We start from the raw sequence: 23,456 nt of genomic DNA, 5'->3' as shown, positions 1-23,456 counted from the left end.
CAGATATTTATAAACTTGGATCAGATCCTCTCTCAGTCTTCTTTTCTCAAGGCTAAACAGACCCAGTTCACTTAGCTCTTCTTCATAGAGGAGATGCTCCAGTCCCTTCATCATCTTTGTGGCCCTCTGCTGGACTCTTTCCAAGACAATCCTGTCTTTTTTGTACTGGGGAGCCCAGAACTGGATACAGTTCTCCGGATGAAGCCTTACCAGGGCAGAGTACAGGGGGAGGGTCACATTGCTCGACATGCACCCCAGAATGCCATTGGCCTTTTTGGCCATGAGGGCACACTGATGGCTCATGTCCAACCTGTCATCTACCAGGATGCTCAGGTCCCTCTCTGCAGAGCTCCTCTCCAACAGGCCATCCCCCATCCTGTACTGGTGCATGCAATTATTCCTCCCAAGGTGCAAGACTCTACACTTGTTTTATATGCTTTGTGCCAATGCTCACTTTTTCACTTGTAGCTGATATGTCAGAATGGGCGTACAACCTGAATCACCAGGCAAACAACTCATCTTTATACAGAGCTGGCTTGTATTTTCAGCAGTCTTACTGCAGCAGGAATGCTTGACAGTCTTTAATAAAGAACTTTTACCTCACTGGCTTTTTATTTAGAGACAGGGAGGAGAAATGTCACACAGAGTTAAATTAGCTCCTTATGAAGAATAAATAGGCTGTGTCTCTTAAGGTACCCAGCTCTGGTTAGGTGTATTTGGGAGCATAAATGACAGGGACAATATTCACATTAAATGTAAAGTGAATGATTTGTCAAGGCCAGGAGTATAGCACTTCTCATCCCATCACAGTTGCTTTACAGCTCAGGAATAACCTGAAAGTAGGACTCTGATCATGCAATCATTTTTGGGTCTACAGAAAACCCTGCTTATGGTAATATACTCTAACATCCTGTTGCTGGGCATTCAGTGCCCATTGACACGTGTGCATATTGGTAGTAGCCTGTAGGCGCCTTTTATCCTCAAGTCATTTTCAGTACTTTCCTTCATATTTATATGTTATCTGGACTCAGATTATTATTAATCGTTATTATTATTATTATTAATGTAGCACTGAATTGAGGTCTCCTTCCAACATATGCTTTTAGAAGCTATAAAATAAGACTCAAACACCCTCTCTCCTTTGTGTAGAAAAAACATTGACAAGTGGACACCTGCCACCAAAGGAAAATCTCACATTGCTCAGCATTTAAACAGGAGGAAACGCGAGTTTAGAAAACAATTTTATTAGACAAATTATTTAGACAAATTATACACAGAAAGCTCTGCCACTTGTAACTGAGGCCTCCAAAAAGTGTTTTGTGTATCTGTATAATAGGCAACACATCAAAATAGGCCTATTTTAAATATCGTACATGGTTAACAGATTTCTTTTTTCAAAGCTAAAATCACTGCAACATCTGGTATGTCCCTACGTAGCTTGTTGGAAAGAAATTAGTTCTTTTTTTTTTCTTTTTCTTTTTTTTTTTTTTTTTTTCCTCAGAGGTGTGGATGAGTTCATGAATGTTACAAGGGAGAAGCAAGTTGTGCATGCTTTTAGACGCTTGCTACCCCGGAAACAAAATGGCCTTTTGCACGATAAGAATTTGTTCTGCCTTACACAGTAGACAATATTTGAAGATTTAGTACAAAAAACAGTGACAGTACAAGATGCTCCCCCAGAACAGAATTAGCATCAAAATAGAATAGGTCTGAAGAATATACCTTTTCATTTATCCTAAAGCAAATCACAGAGGTTGATTCCTATTAATCCTAGCCAAAGAATGAGTTAGGTTAAAATAAGTGTATGGTTGCATTAAAAACTAAACCAAACTGAAAAACCTCATGGGATAAACTGCTTGCTTTCTACTTAGCCTCATCTTTAGCTTTAAGGATTACAAATTGAAAGCTCTTCCTACATTTCTAACAGGTAACAGCGTTACTTTAAGAAGCTGGTGCCAAAACCGGAACTGGTTCTGCTCTCACTGCTGTTCTTTCTCTTGTTCTATACAGTTGGCACTAATATAAAAAGTATGTAGCTCCTCTAAATCTAACTTAACATATAAAGGGTTAAAAATGAGCGCCGGTTCATATTCTGCTTTCCCCCCTTTGAGCAACGTGTGATTATAATTAAGGCCACATCAGTAATTCTCAAGGGCTTTTGCTCCACTAACACCATTATCATATTGATCAGCCGTACTGATTTGGAAAATAATTTATTAACCTTTGATCTATGTTTAAACTTCTCTAGAGCTATATTAGTTGCTCATGAGCGTGGTATACCTAAGAGAGTGTTCCATCTGTCTAATTAATTAAAATTATCAAGGTTAGCCATATAGAATGCTCAACAGCCAATGCAAAACCTAATCGAATGAGTTACATCTAGGTACAAACTTCAAATTGCCCTGGATGCTCTAATAAAAAAGTATAAAATATGCTCTGTTGGCAAACAATGCAAGTCAGAATAACATTAAAAGCGACCCGTCTTTTCTAAATGAAAAGACCCCTGCACTGTACATCTTTCCTGTATACAACACATTTTACTAAAGCTTTATTAAATGAATTGCAGTAGCAACGGCTGCCATTTTATAGCTATATATACATGTATATATATATATACATACTTGTGTGTATATATGTATATATATATATGTATGAGATACTAATTTATTTAACACAACAAAGGCTTCTGCCATATGATACAGTTTACTGTACATAAGAAAAACTTTTAACACTGTACAATCACATAAAGGTCATATGCACTGTTGCAGTGCAAAAGTAGATTTAACTGTAGTCTTTACTGGCATAGTAATGGCTTTTTGTAATCCTACAAAATTGCATTCTTATATAATGGGGCCTGAATGGTCTTTCAACTTCATTTATTTTGCTTTCTATTTCTTTTTTTCTTTTTTTTTCCCCCTTTTTTCTCCATTTTGCCTTTTTTTTTAATTTTATATTTTTTATTTTTTTTTGTCTTTTAAACTGCAAGGTTTGCCTTTGGTCCACAGTTAAAAGGACACACAGCAGTGGAGCGCTGACCTCACACAGCAGAATAGATGTAAAGGACTTAAGTTATTGCAAGTATAGTAAAAAAAAAAAGGCAGTTGGGGAGGAGGAGCCAATGCCCTTCTGTAAAGCAGTCTTCAGGGTTTTCTTATGCATTAATCACTACATGTTTCCTATATTTAAGTATATGAAAAGCCTGAAGTAACCAAAACCTAACCTGGTGATAAATGAAAGAATAAGCGACTTGAGTAGTAAAGAGAGAAAGGAAGAGGAGACCAGACTGAGAAAGCAGAGGAGTGTTGTTACTAATAATCCTGATTCTTTTCTTAAATAAAATAAAGAAAAAAAAAAAAAAAAAGAAAGGAAAAGGTTACATCCATGTTAGTCCCACAACATTACAGCCGCTCCTTGCAAAGGGAGTCCTAGAAAAGAAACAGTGAAGAAATTCGGTCTGATGCTCATATGGAGGTGCCTCGGTCTGGGTCGCTGCCGAGGTTCAGCCCCAGAGTTGGAGTTGGTTGGTAAGGGATAGATGACATTGTTTTGATGGGGCTTCTGAAGAAGCCTCCGTTTGGTGCCCTGTGCCTAAAAGGGCCAGTTCGGTGCTCGGGTACGCTGCCAAAGGAGAAGCCAGAAGCAGCTTTGGCAGACAGCGTGCGGCTCAGTGTCTGGATCTGTTCAGGTATGAAGGTTGTTGTGGTGATGTGAGTGTTTCTGAAGTCACTGATTTGCTCCAGTGCTTGACGGGTGGGCAAAGTATCAATGTCCAGCGGGGTCAAGTCAATCGACGATGTGGAAAACTGTTTATGAGGACTGTCATCATCTGTGCAGAGACTGTTCACACGCCTGTGGAGGTGTTCCAGATCAATTTCCTTGTCATCCTGGGGAAGGAGAAGAACAAGATGTACCGCTCACCACCACCGCCATGTTTTTTGCAGGATTGAAGCTTCACAGTGCAATCAGAACTGCTTGGTAAACAAAATACACACTTACTAAAGCTTCCTCTTAGCTGTGGGCAGCTCTAAACATCACCAGCAAACATCCCCACCTCCTGAAGCTGGATGAGCTAAAATAAACTCATGNNCCTTTTCCACATCTGCCTTCAAACCCTGCACCTGAATGACAGAATTCCAAGAACTATTGATAGGTTTCTTCATACAATGAAAACAGAGCATCACCTCAAAAGTCTGGGATGATGCCAGTCCTTAAATGCTGCTGATGACTAAATTTGAATGACAAAATGGAGGACTCTGAAGGGCCAGACTGCTTCTTCATAGGTGCTCATTCTCTCAGGGCTTAAGGATGGGTTAAAATCTCCTCAGGTTGATTTTTGCTTTTATTATACACAAAAGCTGAGCTTCCAGGCCCAAATCCAAGCACTGGCATCTCACTGACATCACACAGGAAGGAGTAAACCAAATGATTTTAAATTGTGATGCCAAAAGTGGGATTAATTTTCTCCTTACCTATAAAGAAGCAATTCCATAGATTCAGTTGGAATTATGCTGCTGTTGGGTGAGAAGGCAGCCTGGAGGATTTATTATAACAAAGCATCACTCCTCTTACCTCTGTCCTTTTTCCTCTTTAAACCCAGTGAACTCCACTAGAGAGACTTCTTTGTTATAATTGAGATTTTAAATGCATGAGAATTTAAAAAGAAGAACATCCTATGTGACCCAATAAATCACCTATATTGTACATATTGATTTCTATTGAACTGCAAAGCTTAATGCAAAGCAGCATTATGTTTACATGTATAAAGGAATGTATTCTCTCAAGTCTAGGCAGCACAGCTCATTCAGAACAAAAATCAGTTCCAACTAACCTTAACATTTACCTTAATCTCTGTGAAATCTACTGGCTCTTCCAGGCCACTAGAAATATCTCACACTCTAGGACCTCACAGAGGGCAATAAGGCGGCCGATAGATGTGCTTTGATGGCTTCCAGACTCGATTACTGCAATTCAATGACTGGCTTGATCCAGAGCTCATTGAATCAATGGCAAAACTCCTAGTATACAGAATGGGCTTTAGGTCCCTCCTTTGTCTAGGAATGAAGTCAAGCACTCTGAAAATTCCACCTAGAACAAACTGCAGGAGTTTATCTTCTTAGCAAAAAAGGATCACCAAATATTTGCACCAGTAGCACACTGAATAAAAAGCCCAACTCAAGTGAGACTGAGGGAGCAGCTCCCTTCTGAGACAGGGGACAGTGAGACAAACTGCAGGGTAAAGGGCAGGGAAAAGGGCACCAGGACTCTGCCAGAGGAAACCAAGCTGACCACAAGGGCTTTATAGGTGAGCTCATCACGGGAAGGGAATAAAAGCAGTGCTCATTTCTTGGACTTAACTTTCTGTCTGTAGTTTATTCACATGTGGACATAGACATGGATGCACATAACAACCACACAGGTGACACCAAAACCAAACGCATTCACCAAACGCTCTCCTTTAAAATGTTTGGAGCTGCATGTGGATGCAGAAGAACTGGGGCCACATTGGCATTTAAAAATATATACAGAGGCTCCTTTAGCACGTGCAAGTCATGACTATGTCTCTAAGTCCTAATTCTCTTTTTTTTTTTTTGTGTAGTTTTGATACACATATGAACACCTTGTAATTACAAATGCCAATCTGAATTTCAGTACTTCTGAGCCTCTATAAGTTATTCAGAATATTCTTCATTCTTCTCTGAGATGCATTTGGGGCTAGAGTCAGACCAGTAAAAATATAATAAAGCGGTGATATTCTCCCATGCTTTAGCCCACAACCCAATCTCCACCCAACTGATACACCAAAATGAGACCCACTCACAGTAAGATTGTGCACATCTCCATAATATGATCTTTCCTCTTCTCTCTTGTGTGATCAGTAGTGAAATATGCAGCAGTTTTCACATTTAAATTATCATCAGGCTTCAGAGTCAACATCCCATTGAGATTACTGGGGCAGTTCATACTTCTCTCAGAGCTACTGTTTAAGGCTGTCTGCAGACTCAGGCAGACATCATTGAATGGATTACTTCTGGTACGCGACTGAAATGTTATCTTCGCAACCATAAGACATTTTTTTTTTCAGTATAAATGCTTGCATTCTGGAGCACCAGATGGCAGCCACCAGGAAAAAGGGTTGGCTTGCTGACCACAAATTGGCCCAATCTGACCCCCGATTCGGGACTAGTGGCCTGGAAGAGCCAATGGATTTCATGGAAGCTAAAATGAATTTTAAGAAAGTTAGTTAAGATGTATTTCTTTGCTGAATGACCCCCCACATCCAGGACAGTGGGGACACTCAGTACATTTGTCCATGATAAACTCAGTTTCGAGCCAAGCTTTTCAATGGAGCTTTGAGATGCAATTTTAAATGCTAAGCTGATGAATAAATGAAAAAGATAAAGGAGGCCAAATTATACCATTTATGGGAAGTACACATTAAAATTTATGTGTTTGAAAATTGAAATGGGAAATTTTATAGTTACATGAAGTATCTCAGCTAATGTTTGTTTTTTTTTTTTTTTTCCCTTTTCCTTTGGTATTAATTTTTATGTTTTGAACCAAATAAATATGAATTATGTTCTAAGAGTCTGGGTAAACAGCAGGCTTGTCAATTTTGTTTTTATTTTTTTTGGAGAATTTAATCAGTTGAAACTTAAACAGTTCCCAGTCCTGAGAAAGCCAATTAAAGACTAGAGATCTTTTTTCACTTTTAATAATGGTCTGGTCCAGATCATTAACAAAGAAAGCTTGGGAATTAAAACAGGCAAGAAAAGATAATACGTATTCTAACATCAGTGTCAATGCTGTCTAATTAGGTAGTATAATTAATCCTGCCTGATTACACAGCATTAGATTAGCAGGAATAAACATAATGGAGAAATTGCAGAGAAGGTGAGACCACTGAACACAAATTAACAGCAATACCCCACAACATAAGTCTAAGCTACACAGAACAGGCATAACTGATAGTGCTATATTATATAGCTAATATTTAGGTTCATCACTGGGCACATCTGCCAAGTATATTTTAATATCTTTTAATTTTCCTGATGTTTTTCTAGTGGTTTGCAGAGCTAAAAGACTTAAGGAATTTTTTTGTAAGACTGTATAAGGCTCAGATGGCTGGCAAAGGGACAAGTGGATTACCATGGGAAGGTGCAGAACCAAACTCATCTCTGGTATAAGATGATGTATCTCCCCCACTCTCTGTCTAGGACTGTCTTTAAAAAGTCTGTAATAGATTTCAAAAATAAGGTTGGCCTGAATCTGAAAAATCTAAATTACTCCGGCTTCCCTGGACTTCAGATTAAATAATAACAGCTGAAGTTTGTGGAAGTTCCAAGTGTTTAACAGACCTGAAAAATCAAGATAAGCTTATTTAAGAAGCTAACAGCTGATTAAAGGGCTAAACTTTGAGAATCTATCTTAAAAGACTCAGCCATTGAGCTTGGAGGATACATTTTGAAAGGAAAAAAAAAACAAGAAACCTTTGAACATGGTGGTGAGGATTAACTCTTGCCAATGGCAATAATGTACAATATAATGATGTGTTAATATATTATTCTACAAGTAACAATTGTGTTTTACTCAGAATAGTTACATATTTATATATCATCATTATACGTTGTTTTATTTAAAGCTCTTCTAGAGCTTTAAAATCAGGAAGCTAAGGAAGTTTCTCTGATTCTTTTTCCCTAAAGGCTACCAATTTATTACAACTGTGTTTACGGTGCATGAAAATTTCCCAGGAGAAATGGAGGATCTAATACCTCTTTTGATGGAACCCGGGAGCCTTTCCTTTTATTCCACCACGTTTCCAACATTGCAATGAAACAAGATAGGACAATCCCAGCGGCGAGAATGCAGAAAACACCTGCAAAACTTTTTATGTCCAGGGCACCTCCTTTCTGTTTGGTATCCACAGATGAGTAAAAATCACATTGACCATTCTTTGGCCACCACTTATGCTTCAGTATGTCCATGTCACCGTTCTGTTGCAGCTCCAGAATCCTTGAGGAGAAAGCAAAAAGTCAGGGATTACATTGGGGCAGCAGACATGGCACCAAAATACAGGGGAACAAGGACGTAACCTGAGTGCTCACATCCATCCATGTGTCTAGGAAGGCCAAGCAGCCAGAGAACTCAGATGTACTGGTCTAGCAGAAAAGACAGCTTGAACATAGGACTGTGCATAAGATTGAGCATATGGATACCTGTACTCTAGATGAACGAAGATACCCACAAGTCTCTTTAAACCCTGAATTAAAATGTTACATTATTGCAAGCTGATCATTATCTGGTTACTTACCTGCTGCTTTGGAGAGAGCAGAGCAGAACTACTTAAACTACAAACAGCGATGACCTAAACTAATCCTGCCACCAGTAACATGCAATCTGCTAGCAAGAAACCTCCAGGGGAAGGTTCTTTGTTGCGGAACTCACTTGTCCTTGCACCTACATAGCCAGCCTGCTGCTGAGGATTTGCTGGGTAGGTTGCAAGGGCCAAGTTTTTCACTAGGCTCCCAGTGGGATGAGCAGTTTGAGAGACAAAAATGTTGTTTACAAGATTTTCATATTTGGTTCATTTATTAATCGCAATAAATTCCTGAGGTTTTATTTTTTAATTTAAACAAACATCTAGAAGTGCCTCAAGTGGCAGCTGGGTGCTTCTGATTACCCAAAATAATAAACTCAGTGATTACATTTAAAAAGGAATAAAACAAAAGCAATGTTTTCCTTCACATAATAAATTTGTTTTTCATTTCAGCGTTGGAAGGCAAACAATCACTCGTGCAATCATTGGACACAGCATGCAAAAAAATCCAAGTGCACACAAACCAGCAGCAGTCTGGGATGCTGCTGTCGGAAACTGCACATCCTGAAGCTTCCAAAGGAGGCAAGGATTGGTCAAGGACCAAAGACGCTTTGTTCTGCTTTAAGGGACAAGCTTGGGCATAAGCAGTTCCGACAAGATAAAAAGAAGAATGCTTCACAAAGAGGGAGGTCAAACACTGGAAGAGAGGAGCTGTGGGATCCCCATGGCTGGTGCTATTCAAAGGTTGCCTGAGCAACCTGACCTAACTGGGCCTGCTTTGAGCAGAGGGCTGGGCTACAGACCTCCAGAGGTTCCCTGCTATCAGAAGTATTCCTCTGAGACTGTGAACACGATTCGTATGCTGACCTGCATTATGGAATATGCTGCTTGCACATATAATTCACTGTAATTCCAGGTCTCACTACTCTGGCACCTGTGATAGGACTTAGAGGAATACTTGGGCCCAAGAATTCATAGGGGCAGCAGGTAGCATTTCTGGTAAACAAAAATCTTGCGTAAATTCTTAACAGGTAACAAAAAATTACTTTTCAGTGTACTATCTCAAACATTCAGCATATATTTCTTTATATTTACGAGCTGCTATACTAACTACATAAGGCAATAACCAAACAACATTCTGGGGCTTTTTTTCCCCCTCTTTCAGCAGCAGTTCTAATCCCTGAGCAGGGCTATTTTGTCTCTTCTATTCAGTCAGTGATAAAACGAACCATCTAAATGATTGCTCTATTCTCATTAATTAAATGATTCTTCACTTGTCAGTTTAATTCCTGATTACACAAGACATCTTTTCAACAATAGGCATTTGCATAAAACACCGAACTTTAGCTTGTTCCTTAACAGAGATTTATTCCTAATTGTACTCCTGGTAACGATCAGCAATTTTCTTTATGGATGTAACATGCGAGTTCAATTATTTAAAGAAAAACAACAACGACATGGAAACAGAAACCAGGGACAGTAATTAAACAATTACAAGAAAGACCTCAAGAAATCGGAATTTTATAATGAAGACCTGTAAAGCTGCAGTTGAAAACAGACGTCGAAATATACACTAGAAATTAAGAGAGGATGAATATTTAACTATATTAACCTTCATGTGGAGGAAAACGGACGTCCTGGTTCTGTCAGATGTAGAAAATATTTTTTTTTTTGTCTGATTTCAGGCATTTTGTGGAACTAAGATAACAGCGTTAGGAAGATTTAACACTACCCACGTTTTCCTGGTTCAGGAAATCACTATTTTTGTAGCGCCTTTTCAGAAATAAAAATGATACTTTTAGCAAAACGCCACGAAATATAATAACGTGAGGAAGCGATGTTTCTTGCAGGCACACAGCAGGTAGGCGCCGTTTCCACGCATGCTGCAGGAGCCTCCCACACGATGGCAGTCTTGCCACAAAGATCTGTGCTGGCGCTGCAGCTCCTGCTGGGAGCCCTACGCAATCTAATCAGATACCTGTTGGGCAGCATAAGCTACAATCAGTTTGATATTTCATTTTCAAATTTAATAAGGGACTAAAATAATAGCGCATTAACTAAATGCAATGAATGATAATGATACACTAAAAGCTATGATAATGTCCAGCGAGAACCTCTCTCTGCAAGTCCAAACTTTTAACATCTGAACTGCCACTCCTGGCACCTTTGAGCAATCAGCATGGAGTGCCATTGCTAAATGTGAGCCAGTAGTTCTGCTTTGAGGCTTCCCAACAGCGGTGAGTTTTGATTTTGCTGTTTTATTCTGAACTAAAAGTTGGAAGTAAAAGACACAACAAGCCATTAAAAAGCAGTGAGCCTGAGATAGCAAGGGTTACTGAGGATCATCAGCCTGCACAAGAGCATGTTAACCATAGGGATAGCTTCAGCGAGAAGCTTTATTCACATGATCCTGAGATGTTCCCAGGTAACTTGCATGGGTTGCTTTTGGGAGCGCTCGGTGCTTGCACATGAAGCATAATGGTTAGAAAAGCTCCAGTGACTTCTCCAGCAGCTAGCAGGGGGTCACACTCCTTGGGCAACAGCTCTGCACCAAAGCCTTTCATAGGAAGATCTGGGGCTAAGTCTTTGCAGAATTAAGTTCCCCTCTTGTCTTCCTGAGCTAAGATGAAGTTTCATTATTTTGGCCTCATCCTTGGGGCACTGCTTTGATGCTCAAAGCCATGACTTAGATTCTATACCAAGTGCCAACAAACATTGTCATTCCTCTGCTGCCCAACAAATCCTGTTTGCATCATATTACAGCTATAAAGCTGCTGAGGAGAGTAAAGGATTTATCTGTATTCACTTATAGTAGGCAAATAGTCCTGTGGGATTTTTTCTTGCCCAAATACACAGAATAAAGAGATAAAGAGCAGTCAAGAAAGAAATAAAATAAAATAAGCAAAAAACCCCAAATCCTTCCCCTAAGCATTTAGGGAGCTGGTGGGTTTATCCCAAAATAGCTGTTTGCCTGGCCTCAGCTGCACCACCCAGTTATCCATTTCTAGACCTTTCAAAGGGTACCTAATCACCACAAAACACAGACCAGAGATGGAGCAGGTGTGGAAAGGTGTAGTGAAGTAGATATCTGAGGGAGAAAGTAAAAGAGGAGAAATATCTGTGCTCATCCACAGGCAGGCTGAGGTGATGCTAGGAGAGCATGCAAGATAGAGAATGCAAGAACAAAATGCTTACTACAGATGGGGCCTCGTGAGAAAATCCCCTCCCCTCACCACGATTGTCACCCCTCTTTTGATCCAGTCCAGGATAGAGTTGACCTTCCTGGCTGCAAGCACACCTGGCTCATGGTCCAGTTTTTTGTCCACTGGGAGCCCTAAGTCCTTCTCCACAGTTCTCCTTCCAGTCTGTACAAACACAGGATTGCCACAACACAAATGGAACACCTTGCACTTGGTCTTGTTAAATCTCATTAGGTTCACACAGACCTACTTCTCCAGCCTGTCCACGTCCCTTTGGAAATGCTTGTTTTGAAGAGTCTGCTTCCTGTTTTGCTGTGCTTTCATTTTATTTTTAAGCCAGTGTGCTGATGAGCTGCCAATCACAGGCTGCACAAGAGGAAATTTTTCATACCAGCCAAATGCAGCTTGGGCTGCCAGATTCGATGAAGCTGTGCTCCCTCAACACCCATTCCCATAATTAAGCCCAGCAAAATGAGTGTTCTTGGGCCCAGATGTGAAACTTGTTTCTGGCATGGACTCCAAGCAGATCAAAACCCCAACAAACTGCACCTCACAAGAGAGAGCAGGTAGCCACCTTCATACCTTACGGCAACCAGAATAAACATCTCCACTTCCAGGTACAACAGAATCAGCTGTGGCAAAACAGACCTGCTTTTCAGTACTGAGGATTTGTATATCAAATAATTTGAAGAGAGAAAGCAGATGACCTTCTGGTTTTGCTCAGCAATAAACCATTAGCTTCAGGATAGACAACACTCATGACTTAGATCCCATACACTAGTATTACATGGTTCGAATTAGTGAACTTGTTGCTACTTAAATCTGTTAAACCTGAACAAACAGTCTCCCAAGTATGGAACGCTGAAGTGACACAGCACCTGCAGTAATAATAAATAGGATTTGAATTATATTTATTAGGCAGTTGTGCTGGAACTTAAGTTTTGCTCAGGTCATTTGGCACTGTTGAATACTATCAATTCAGAAACTTTAATTATTACTAACTTAATTATGAAAAAAGTCTGAGATGAGCTTTTACCATGTGGACCTTTTGTACACTTCCTGCTTGGGATAAAGCAGAAATAGAAGTATTAGCACCTATTTATAAATCCTAAATGACAAGCAAACTCCTACAGACAGACACACAAATATGAGTTCAATTAAGCTTAAAGCTATTACGGTAAACACCAAATTAATTCATTACAGCAAGTCACGGTATGCTGCCAACCTTATTAAAACAAAGAAATGTACTTTCAAGGTATACTGCTTCCTGCACATTACCTGTATCGCAGTCCTGTTCTAGATCATTTGCTAAAGTACTTGAAAAATGACAGATACTAAGCTTTATGGAGATGATGTACTTCATAAGCCACGTGAATGCTTGGGGCTTAATTTTCCTCTTGCTTTTACTACCACAGACCAACAGTAAGTAAGTGCATCCAACTGAGTGCAGAGTTGGATAGGGCAGCTCATGGCTTCTGCAGAGAAGCAAAGCAGGCATCAGCAGGCTCTTCGTGACAGTTCTCTGCCTCCTCTCCTCCATTTGTACCAGGAAATGCTATCTCGCAAGCAGTCCCACTTGCCAAGTCATCCTTAAGACACAAAGGTCAGCTGCCACCCTGTGCAATTACATGGAGATCATGGTCACCCCTAAAATTACACTTTCTTCAAGCTGTCCCCTATGACACCACTTCTACAAAACGGAAGGCTGTCGTAAGTGACATTTGGACTATAAGGGGACCATACAATTACTTACATACAATCTGAAGACTTGACTTGCAGGTCTCCAGCTGGATATAAGCAGAACAGCGATATTTGTTTTTTTCCAGGAGTGGAATAACTGATAATTTCACACCAAATCAGATTACCTCAATGTCTGAAGTTGATAAGAGTTTCACCAACAGCTTGAAGACAGTAGAGACCAACACAAAGAACACTGAAGAACACAGCTTTTCTGGAAGGCTGCCATGCAAGTGACATTATTCCGTGTACAAATCAGTACAGAATAGCTGGATTAGCCAAAAACAAAGCTTGGAAAGTGCCCTTTCAGTCACCAGTTCTTTATTTAGAGATAATAAAAAGAAAATATAAAAATGTTTATCTTTTATAGACTTTGTGTGTGTGTGTGCACAAATGGAATTACATAAGGACTAATGCTTCTGTTTGGACCACTTGCTTATTGTCCTACAAGAACAAGCACTGGAATAGGCTTCCCCAGGGAGGTGGCTGAATCACCACCCCTGGATATGTTTAAAAACCATTTGGATGTGGTGCTCAGGGACATGATTTAGCAGAGGGTAGAGTTAGGACAGTATGGTTAGGCTGTGGTTAGACTTGATGATCTTTAAGGCCTTTTCTAACCTGATCTATGATTCTATGAAGAAGGATAAAGACAAGAGGCGCTTGCTGAATTTAACCTGCTGCTGATTGAATATGCAAGCCTCATCTTCAGCTAATAAGCAACTAAATATGAAATCAAACGACTAACATGATTAATCTGAAGAGTTGTGATGACTACGGCACTTCATTTTTTTTTGTTTACATTACCTTTAAAAGACAAGCACTCGTTACAGCTACAACAATATGATTTTTGCCAATATCAAAGTTGGGCTTTAGTGATCTGATAACAAGCAGAAAAGAAAGAAAGCCTAAAAGACTCAGGAGAGTTCAAAAGGAAAAGGCAGTAAATCCCGCAAAGACCTGGGGCATATCTGCAGCTGGAAAGTGAACACCTTAGGTGGTCTTTGAAAATGTCAGCATTATTCTTAAGTATGCTGTGATATTTGGGTTATTGGGTGCAGGCAAAGATCTTCCCTTTGAGTGAAAGAATCTGGAAATGATCATCATTGCTTGGAGTCATGCTTCAGGCAGTGCAAAGCCTCAGCCTTATACAAACTACCTCAGTCCACATTTTTAAAAGCAGAATACATAGCAGTCACACAAAGTCCTGTTAGCTGACTGTCTTGAACAGCCTGTCCTAAAAGTAAGATATCTATATAGCACTTGAATATTAGACATTCATTTGGTCTTCACATAAGCAAAATTAATGAAATGAATGGCTGACTATTTTCAGTTTCTGCAGCTATTTGTTTGTCCGCTGCTTTTTTTAAGCCCTTGGAAACAAAGAACAGAAACTTGGAATTTTCTTTTAGAGAGTGTTTAAATAAACAATTTGGATTATAAAAGAACACAGATCAAGAGTTTAAAGCTATCTCCAAGGTGAACAGAGATGTTGAGAAAGCAGGACAAACTAGAGAGATAAATATAGAGTCTGAAAATCGAATCACAGCAATATATTTTATGTCTGAAACTTGACATTTCAAAGTATCTCAAAGGCTCTTAACTCCTAGCTGCTTGGTTATAGCAGTGAGAGCTTCCCATATCCATTCCCACTCACGCTTTAACATTTGGTTTGAAATGCGTATTTTTGCACACTGATTGAACTGTAAGGTCAGTTAACATTATACCAAGGAGAACCCATGCCAAGTGATCCTTTGAACAGAGACAGCAAAGTAATTTAAGGAATCCCATATGTTATATTAGTGCTCCAAAAATAGCACTCATGAATCTGGTCCCTTCTCTCAAGCAAGTCTTTCACAGAAGATCCTCTTCTGGATAGAAACTCATGACATACAATGACCTTTGCTTCTGGAGGGAGCGGCGAGGAAGAGATGATCAGGATCTGAAGCTTTACATTTCACCTTGAACCTATTTTTCCCTTCAAACGTAGGCTAACATTGTTCATACAAGCTATTCAGTGCAAAAAGAGTTCATGGGCAAAATATACTCACAGCAAAACCACTAGCAAAGCTGGGTTGCCTGTCAGAAACTTCAGCCCAGACCGAAACACGAGGAAATAACTGCTTTTCTTTGTGACTAATCCATCCAGATCAGACCTAAGACTTTCCAATAGAGTAAGATATGGAAAGGTACTAATATTCAAAGTGTATCCGTCACACAAGATACACAGAAACCTTCCCACGTCAGGGCTTTCAGTCAGAAGCATTTCACAGATCAGCAAAGCTTTAGCAAATCTGAAAAACATCAGCTGAAGGGAAGAGTACAGAAAGAAAAATGCACACTGACTGCTCCCAAACCTACCCAAATAAGTAAGTTCACTTAGGACAAAACCAAGCACACATCCAAACAAAAAAGTACAAATCTTTAGACTACATAAGTGATGCAAGTTGCACATATACATAAATAAATCAATGAAGAACTTAAGATTTTGCCCCCTGCAAGAACAGTCCCCTCAAACGCCCCATATATCTATTATCTCAGTGGTCAATAATTACCTTTGACAGTAAACACACAAACAAAAGTTATAAATCACGTAAGCAGGAAAATTTTCAAGGAGAAAACCCAACCTTAATTTCTAAATGGAATGTAAAAGAATAAAATCAGATTCCTAACAGAGCAATAGCGAAGGCTATATGTATACATATATGTAAAATGCCTCCATGCTTTTAAAGCACTTGGCACTGTGTCAAGATTTAGTGATTTTCACGAGGAACCTGCCTTCCTTTCGTCATATCTTTTTTCATGATTATCACAGTTTTCGTAGCTAAAGTGAGCAACTTTCTTAAATCCTATTCTTAAAAGTAACAATTTCAGTGTTTAGTTTTGAAGCCTTAGCGCCTCTCATTCTTTCTCAGTGTTTGGGAGTTTCATGAGGTTCCTCCCCCTGCCTCCTGGCCCATGCCAGTTTATTACTATCTGCGCTGTTGACTGCCCACTCAGCTCAGGGTAATAAGACATATATAAAACAAACAAACAAACAAACATACAACATGACAATGACAGATACAACATATAGCCTACAAGTGTTTAATATCTTGACCAACAAACTCCACAATTTCAAGAGAAGCAAAAATCTTTTGTGGTCATTCAGACAGGATGATGGGCATGGATACCCAGCATTATTGTAGCTGCTGCCCATTCATTCACAAAACGACCAATTCCCCTTGTAGGTGTGCACTGCCTGCCATCTAGACTTGGAGGAGGAACCTTGCCCTCCCTCCATCTCAGCAAACATAACCACAACATCCTCCTATGGATGCATCCTCCTGCGCACGCTGCTGGGCTGGGTTTGGTTGCACAGCCTGCCATAGCTCATGGCTGCTGACAGAACGCACTGCCATCCTTAACTGCACAGCACTACAAAATGTACCCAGTGCTTTCCTATGTTTGGTGCCAGATGAGCTGTGGCTAAAACAAATAACTGCAGAAATGAAGTGTGCTGCATTCCCAGGTGTATTCTATCAGCTGTCCTCTGAAGTGAGCTGATAGCTTTGTAGGGAATTTAACAATTTTATAGCGCAGGTCAAAACCAAGTGACTTGGCACTGAGATTCAATTTCTGTAAGTCAGCGAGCTGTTCAGACATCTATGCATATCTCCTTCAAGATCAAGGGCACAAGGTCAATTCTGCAGCTTCTTTGATAGCACAGAGAAGCCAGCTCCTTTCTTCCCACATAAGCAGCTCATCTGAAAGCCTGTGATCTGAGGCTGCTGTGGCATTGCTGAATGCTACTCACATTGAGTGCAGGGAAGGTTTGGTGGCAAGCAGGTCCCTTCAGAGTGTCTGTCCCCAGGGTCCATTGCAGTCAGAAGCAGAATGAAGGAGGAGAAACATGAAAGAGCCATATACAAAGTCTCACAAGCATAGAGGGAGAGTCAAGACCAGCCCTGCTCTTCTCAAGAAGCTGTCTGGCAGGAGATGGAACAGTGATTTTCCCAACCCTAATTTCCCAATTCCAGGAAATAAAAGTTAATTTGCTGAGGGCAAAGGAGGACATTAACAGGTTCTTGCTTTTATCCAGCCAGCTCACCTTTCTCTAGCTCTGTGTCAGACCAAAAATGAGGACTGCACAGATCAGTCTTGTCTCCATGCTGCAAGCTCACAGCTGTGTGAAATGACAGACCGTCCATCATTGTCCTTGCTCAGAGAGCTGCCATTAATAATGCCACAGGAGCTCTCCCCTGCCACCAGCAGCTGCTACCACTGCTGGGAGTTGAGCTTAGAGAAGCCCCAAGGCAGGGAAAGCAGAACAGCCTGAAAAGTAGGATCCCAGCATTTATCATCGCATTAACTTGTGAGCCTTTCAAAATATTTGTCTCTTTTCTCTCACAGGAGAATTTCTATAAGGAAGTTGTCATAACTTCAGACAAATTTCAGGAGCTTGCCATGTTAATTTTCTACACGTACTTAATCTTAGAAGTGTTTTCATTAATAGGGAGCATTACTCTGCTTTCAGAGGGAGCAGGACCATGCAGCAGGCACTGCAAGAACACACCTCAGGTGAGCGGTGCAAGCAGGGAGAGCTCGGCTTGGCCTCTCCCCATCCCCTTTTGCACTGGGGATACATTTTCCTAAGAAAGGGTAAGGCAGAAGAGCAACCTGGTAGATGACATGATAGGAGGAAAAGGCTAAATATGTGAGAATACATTAGCCATGACTTCCTAAGCAAGCAGCTGGCCAGCTCCATTGCTCAGCTCCTAAAATCAGTGTCAGCATCTGAAGGCTCTCACTGCAGCACAGCCCTCCCTGGCTGACCAAGCCCTGGGTTACCAGCTCTGGGCAGTCCCAGCCTATTGGTTCCAATCACTATTTCTTCATGCACTTTGGGTCAGATACTGCAGACAGCTAGAAACAAGTTTCAGGAGATACCTCTCTGAGACCGAGGGCACCTGCTGCAGTGCATCTCATGGACACTGGATGCAGATGGGAATAAATAGCTAATTTAACCAGCTAGCCTCAGATTCATCATACTTGGCAGAAACCAGGAGCAGGGGCTCTTAAAGCAAACTCACACTCCTTTAAGATTCATGCAGTTACAATCAAATTAGATAAAACAGCTCCTATTAGGCTTTTGTTATTCAAAAAGCATCTGGCTAAAACTTCCTTTTAAGACATTTACTAGCCAGTGTAGACAGAAAATGTATTTGCCCAAGTTCTCTAAATAAAGATCTTCATAAGAAAGATATATCCAACTTCTGACAGCTGGTTAAAAAAACAACTTTTTCTGAGTCCAGAATCATTTAGATACAGCTGTAATTGGTTCTGTGAGAAAACAGTGCTTGAGAGCCTTCCACAGCTTCTGCTACATTAGGCTTGAGCAGATTTCAAAGCGCTTTTTGTTTGGGCTTGTTCCTAATTTTGATCTCTGTTATAAACCATGTTAATAAAATGTTTTCTTTCTATTCTTTCTTAACTTCTCTTTTTGGTTAGACATCAACTCAAATTAGAAACCCTGGCAAAATTTCACAGAGAGAAAGACACATGCCTGGCATGTGCCACAGTGCAGGCAGACTGAGCTCCTACCCCATGTGCTCAATGCAGAGGAAAGCAGCCAGATCTTTTCTGTAACCTGAATGATCTGGTGGAGAACTCACACTGAACACAGGGACAAGAGACTCCCATCCCTGTGAGCACACCTGTGTTCAGGAAGCTACTGCAGAGTTCATGAAAATCACATAGAGGAGCTTGCCTGCACTGCAAAGCCTCTGTCAAATCAGATACCAAAGCTTAGGCTCCTTATTATTTTTTCCCATCAAAACACAATTATTGCTTTCCAACCAGCTCTTCCAGAAACAGGAATTAAACACTCAGCACAGGATCTCCCTGTTGGAGAAGACCATCCTCAGTGGTTGGAGCACAGCCTGCACTCACTGCTCATTTCCCTCTCTGGCACAGGAAGCATGCAGGTACAAAAAGGCAAAGCTTGCCCATGCTGCCTGTTCAAGTAATGGCCTTTAAGCCACCCAGAAAGATTACTGAGCACTGCTAACAGGCATCAGAGTAAACCCTCTGCCCCTTACACCTACCTGCTCCCCTTGGTCCGAGCAGTGAAATGAGCACAATGGCACATGCATGCTGTGAGACCAGCCTGAAAAACCCGTGACTGCTGCTTGCATCCTTTTAGAGAGCAATCGCAGTTGCAGGTAAATGGGATCAAAGAAAGCGAATCCAGCTGCAGAATAGGGCAGCCAAATTTCCCACTTGTTGGAAACAGAAGCCAATACAGCAATGCAAATAGCATAAGGGGGTATAAAGCATATTTTGTTTTAGTGCCCATCCAGGCAGAGGGGAAGGACAGCCAATACAGAAAGGCATTCACAACACCTAATGTTCTTCTTATGCCATATCTCTTCAGAGCAGTAATACCAACAGGACTGTTGGTTGCTGATCACATCTGTTAGCCAAGTCACATTTACCTGTTTTCCTGATGGATGAGCTCCTTAAGACTGAAAGTCTACAAATTGAGTTAATACTTAATGTGATACACTATGGATTTTTTTAAACATTTAATGAAAGCTTTGAGTTTAACCAGCTTTCATGTAAAACCATTTAGAGCTAAAAATGAAGCTCAGAGTTATAACAAAAATGAAAGTTATAAATAACACAGAGAACTAATCCCACTTAAAGACTCAGGAGCAGATGAGGTGTTTAGGTTAAAAAAGACAAAGCTTGCATTTAACTTTAAACTAATGTTAGAGGTGCACTACATTCCCAGGTTTCTCTGTTCTAGTTTTTGATCATAATCCATGAACCCATTCTACATTTGGCACTATTACCATCTCTGACTACTGTGCACAGTGCTAGGAAGGTACTTTCCTGGACAGGTCATCATGTTTCAGTGGCTGCTAGGATGCTTTCAGCCTTGTTTATAAGCTCACATTTCGACACAGAGAGAAGGAGGTTCCACTTGCAGAGGACAGATTCAGTTCTACATGGTTGCTTGAAGTCATGTCCAGAGAATGCACAGAGAAACCACCATGTTCTTTGGACATACTAATCCACTGCATCAGCACCATTTCCAGCTCTTGTAATAGAGCGCTCACCCCTAAAATACACACTGCAAAAGGCCAGTGTAAACACTATGTTTGCATTTTGTTAGCTCATTTAGTGCCTAATTCTTTGCCAAGGAGATTTCAACTCCTCACACATTGCTGGAGTGGCTCTGGGCAGCTAAAGTCCTAGCCAAGGGGATGGGGTCATTGAGCTGATTGACCTTGTTGCCTGGAAAGGGACTGGTGACAGCATGGGGAGGTGGACAAGAGCAGCAGAGAGGCTGATCCTACAGGCTCTCTGCCTTCTTACTGCAGAATATTATGACTGTCTGACAAGGGTTTTTATGACAGTCTGCTGCTAAAAAGCATAGGTACCTGGGACAGGCACAAGAAAGACAGGTAAAATCAACACAAAGTTCCTTACTCATGGGGTTTCAACATGTAATGAATTTCATTTCTTTTCCCACAGATAATGCAGTTTGTAACATCAATACCTTTTCTGTCAAGCTGAGAACTGCAGGAAGCATTATCCAGAACAGCCAAATAGCCTCATCATTTTTCGATTTTGTGAGAACAGAGCATAGGTGTGCCATGCCCCACTATAACCAGTGGTGACAAAAGTACAACCAGACTATGTCTAATTACCAGGACAAGCCCTTCCCGTCACCAAATCCTCATAACATTTTCCTTTGGATGACTGCATCTTAGCACAACTACATTCACAACATAGATGACACCATCTTGCATGTTGCTACACCACAGCAATGTTTAAGTGGCATGCCAGCAAGTCTGGGAATGCTACCATATCCAAAGGAGCAAATTGGAGTGCAAGGAGCAGATGTCCCAATGTTTTCTCACTGCAGGTGCTGTTAAAATGAAGGTGAACATTTCTTGCCCTGCTGCTGTTTGCTTTGGTATGAGGTGACATCTCAGGGCAGACACCAAGACCAGCAGCCCTGCACATAGTTGTGTTAGAAAAGGGTGATGGGAAAATCCCACCATCATTATGAAGCATGCACAGATATGATATTTTTTTCCTCTTGTAACTACATACAGTAGTGATTCTTAACCTGCATAGTGCTCCCCTAGCCCCAGCAAATAGCTTCCATCAGCAAATGGGGTGTGAGCACACCCCTCACACCAAGAGCCATAAAATCTGATAAGCTCCAAAGATCTCTTAATTAGGTTACTGTGGTTTAGAGGGGTGACTGACTCTGTGGATGGCACAAGGTTTTTGAGGGATACCAAGTGTCTTGCAGTGGTCATACAACATGGGCTCAAAACCATTATGGATCTCCACAGAAAATACAAGACAGCTCTCAGCTCCCTCTTGAGTAAGCAGGGCAGGATGAAAGAAGAGCCATATAAAACCTGTACTTATATTCTCAGTTTTTTTTCTCTGGTGAACAGTGCCCACCATGCAGAGATAAAAGTGATGCAGAGATAGCTGTGTTGCTTACCTAGATGCCTTTATGGTTTGAGTCTGATAAGGTGCTGGTTCAGGAAAGGTCTCAGGCTCAGCTGCTTCATTAGGAATGGAGACCACAGCCTCTCAAATGTGATTCACTAGATGATTATCAGTTCCCACCGGAATAAGTTAAGCAAAAACACCCCTCATCTGACTCATTTTTGGCAGGCAGCAGCTCAGTTTTTCTTATTAGCACTTCATAAGAGATTTCCCAACACGTTTAATTTCAAAAACTTAATAGTTGAAAAGAAAAAAACTAACTAGAAAATAAGATAAAAGGCAACTATAGAAAAGAAAAAAAATCATTATCTTAATTACAGAGCAGCTTTGTGCTCTAATGAGAAGGTAATTTTTTTTCCACAGGACAGCACCGATCGAACAGAGGAGAAGCTTTAAATGAGACCGCATTCTGTGCATTGCACTGAACTTCTAACCTCTCACAACTTGTATTTACTGCATTTCAGAGCTGTATTAGACAGCTCTCCCCTCCCTCCCCCCCCCCCACTTAAGGATCACAGGCTCATTTTGTAGAGCTCTTCTGCCATGGAGTTAAATATCTCATGGCATTCAAAGTAAATCAATAGTAGTGGATATTTTGTGTGGTGTGTAAATATGTGCCTTTTGACATGGAAGGCATCACTCTCTCTGCAAACAAAACAGACAAACTTGCAGGGGTGGATAAAGAGTCTTATATCTTCTATTCCTCCAGGTAATTCTAGGAAATGGCAGCTGAGCCAAAAAGGGGCTGTATGTCCCCAGGGAAGCACTACCTGAGCCCTTTTGAGATTTGGTGCCCTGGAGCACAAAGCTCTCTCCTCTTTGCACTCAGCCATAGTGCCACAACTCTGCCTGGCAGCAGGGTCTATGCTACCAGCTGCTTTTGTCCCTGCTCTCATCCCCTACGGTCCTGCTGTTGCTGTGGTCTCCAAGGTAAAGCTGAAGATGACGGAGTTCTTGTGTATGTCTGCTCTTCAGAAGACTGCTGCAAAGGAGATACTGGCAAATATAACCTTTTTCTTCTGTGATTGCTTTCCTTTCTTCTTGCCTCCAGCAAAATAGCAAAGGTAAGAAGTCAAAAAACAGAGCTCTCCTTGATGCAGATAAGTATGCCTTTTGGTAACACCAAGTATTGTACTGCACTGTCCAGCTGGGAACTGATCTCAGTGTTAAGTCTGAAAAAAATCACATCAGCTGAAATCACATAACTTAAAACTAAGTAGCCACTTTGGATGTTTGGAAATTCATTAAAGACACCCTAATATTCTGCCAATGTTGAGTGTCTCTGGTCATAGAGACCTATAGCAGAGTCAGTATTCTGAAGACAGCACTATTTTACACAGCTCATATCTGAATAGAAACACTGAGATACCTTCTCCGCTTCATTTTTCCCTGAAATAGTGTATACACTTGAACTCTCTAATGGGATACTCTTTTACAGAATAGAGAACCTGTCCTTTTTAGATCTTGCACAAAAGAATGTTTCTCCTGAAAGTGAGAAAAGAACTGGAGATCATCAAGATGACTCTGAGACTTGAGGTCATGCCCAAGGGTGAAACCTCATGAGACATACAGAATGGAAGATTCATGTAGGCTTTAAACTTAAAAGTCTTTACATGGTAGGCTGTTCTGATCAGTAGTTGCTCCAGAAAGGTCCAAGGTTCCTTTCCCTGACAGAAAGGCATCAA

At 40.8% G+C, this 23,456-nt stretch overlaps 1 protein-coding gene across 7 annotated transcripts in view; it reads right to left on the bottom strand.

The window, feature by feature from the left end:
* Positions 1-1,228: 1,228 nt before the first annotated feature.
* GRID2 (glutamate ionotropic receptor delta type subunit 2) overlaps positions 1,229-23,456 on the bottom strand; it is a 637,614-nt gene continuing 615,386 nt past the window's right edge. For 2 of the 7 annotated variants that reach the window (XM_015861348.1, XM_015861347.2), the window contains exons 14-15: positions 7,770-8,010; positions 3,462-3,884 (exon numbers count right to left, since the gene is read on the bottom strand). In XM_015861348.1, the coding sequence (XP_015716834.1) occupies positions 3,462-3,884; positions 7,770-8,010 (664 nt within the window). Of the gene's footprint in view, positions 3,885-3,947; positions 3,969-4,840; positions 5,096-5,350; positions 6,217-6,622; positions 7,356-7,769; positions 8,011-23,456 lie in introns of those variants that run through there. The other 5 variants (XR_001554883.2, XM_015861346.2, XM_032444177.1 and 2 more) reach the window with 5 other exon arrangements.

The sequence above is a fragment of the Coturnix japonica genome, chromosome 4, assembly GCF_001577835.2.
Source record: "Coturnix japonica isolate 7356 chromosome 4, Coturnix japonica 2.1, whole genome shotgun sequence".
Lineage (NCBI taxonomy): Eukaryota > Metazoa > Chordata > Aves > Galliformes > Phasianidae > Coturnix > Coturnix japonica.
This window is presented reverse-complemented; position numbering and strand designations above follow the sequence as displayed.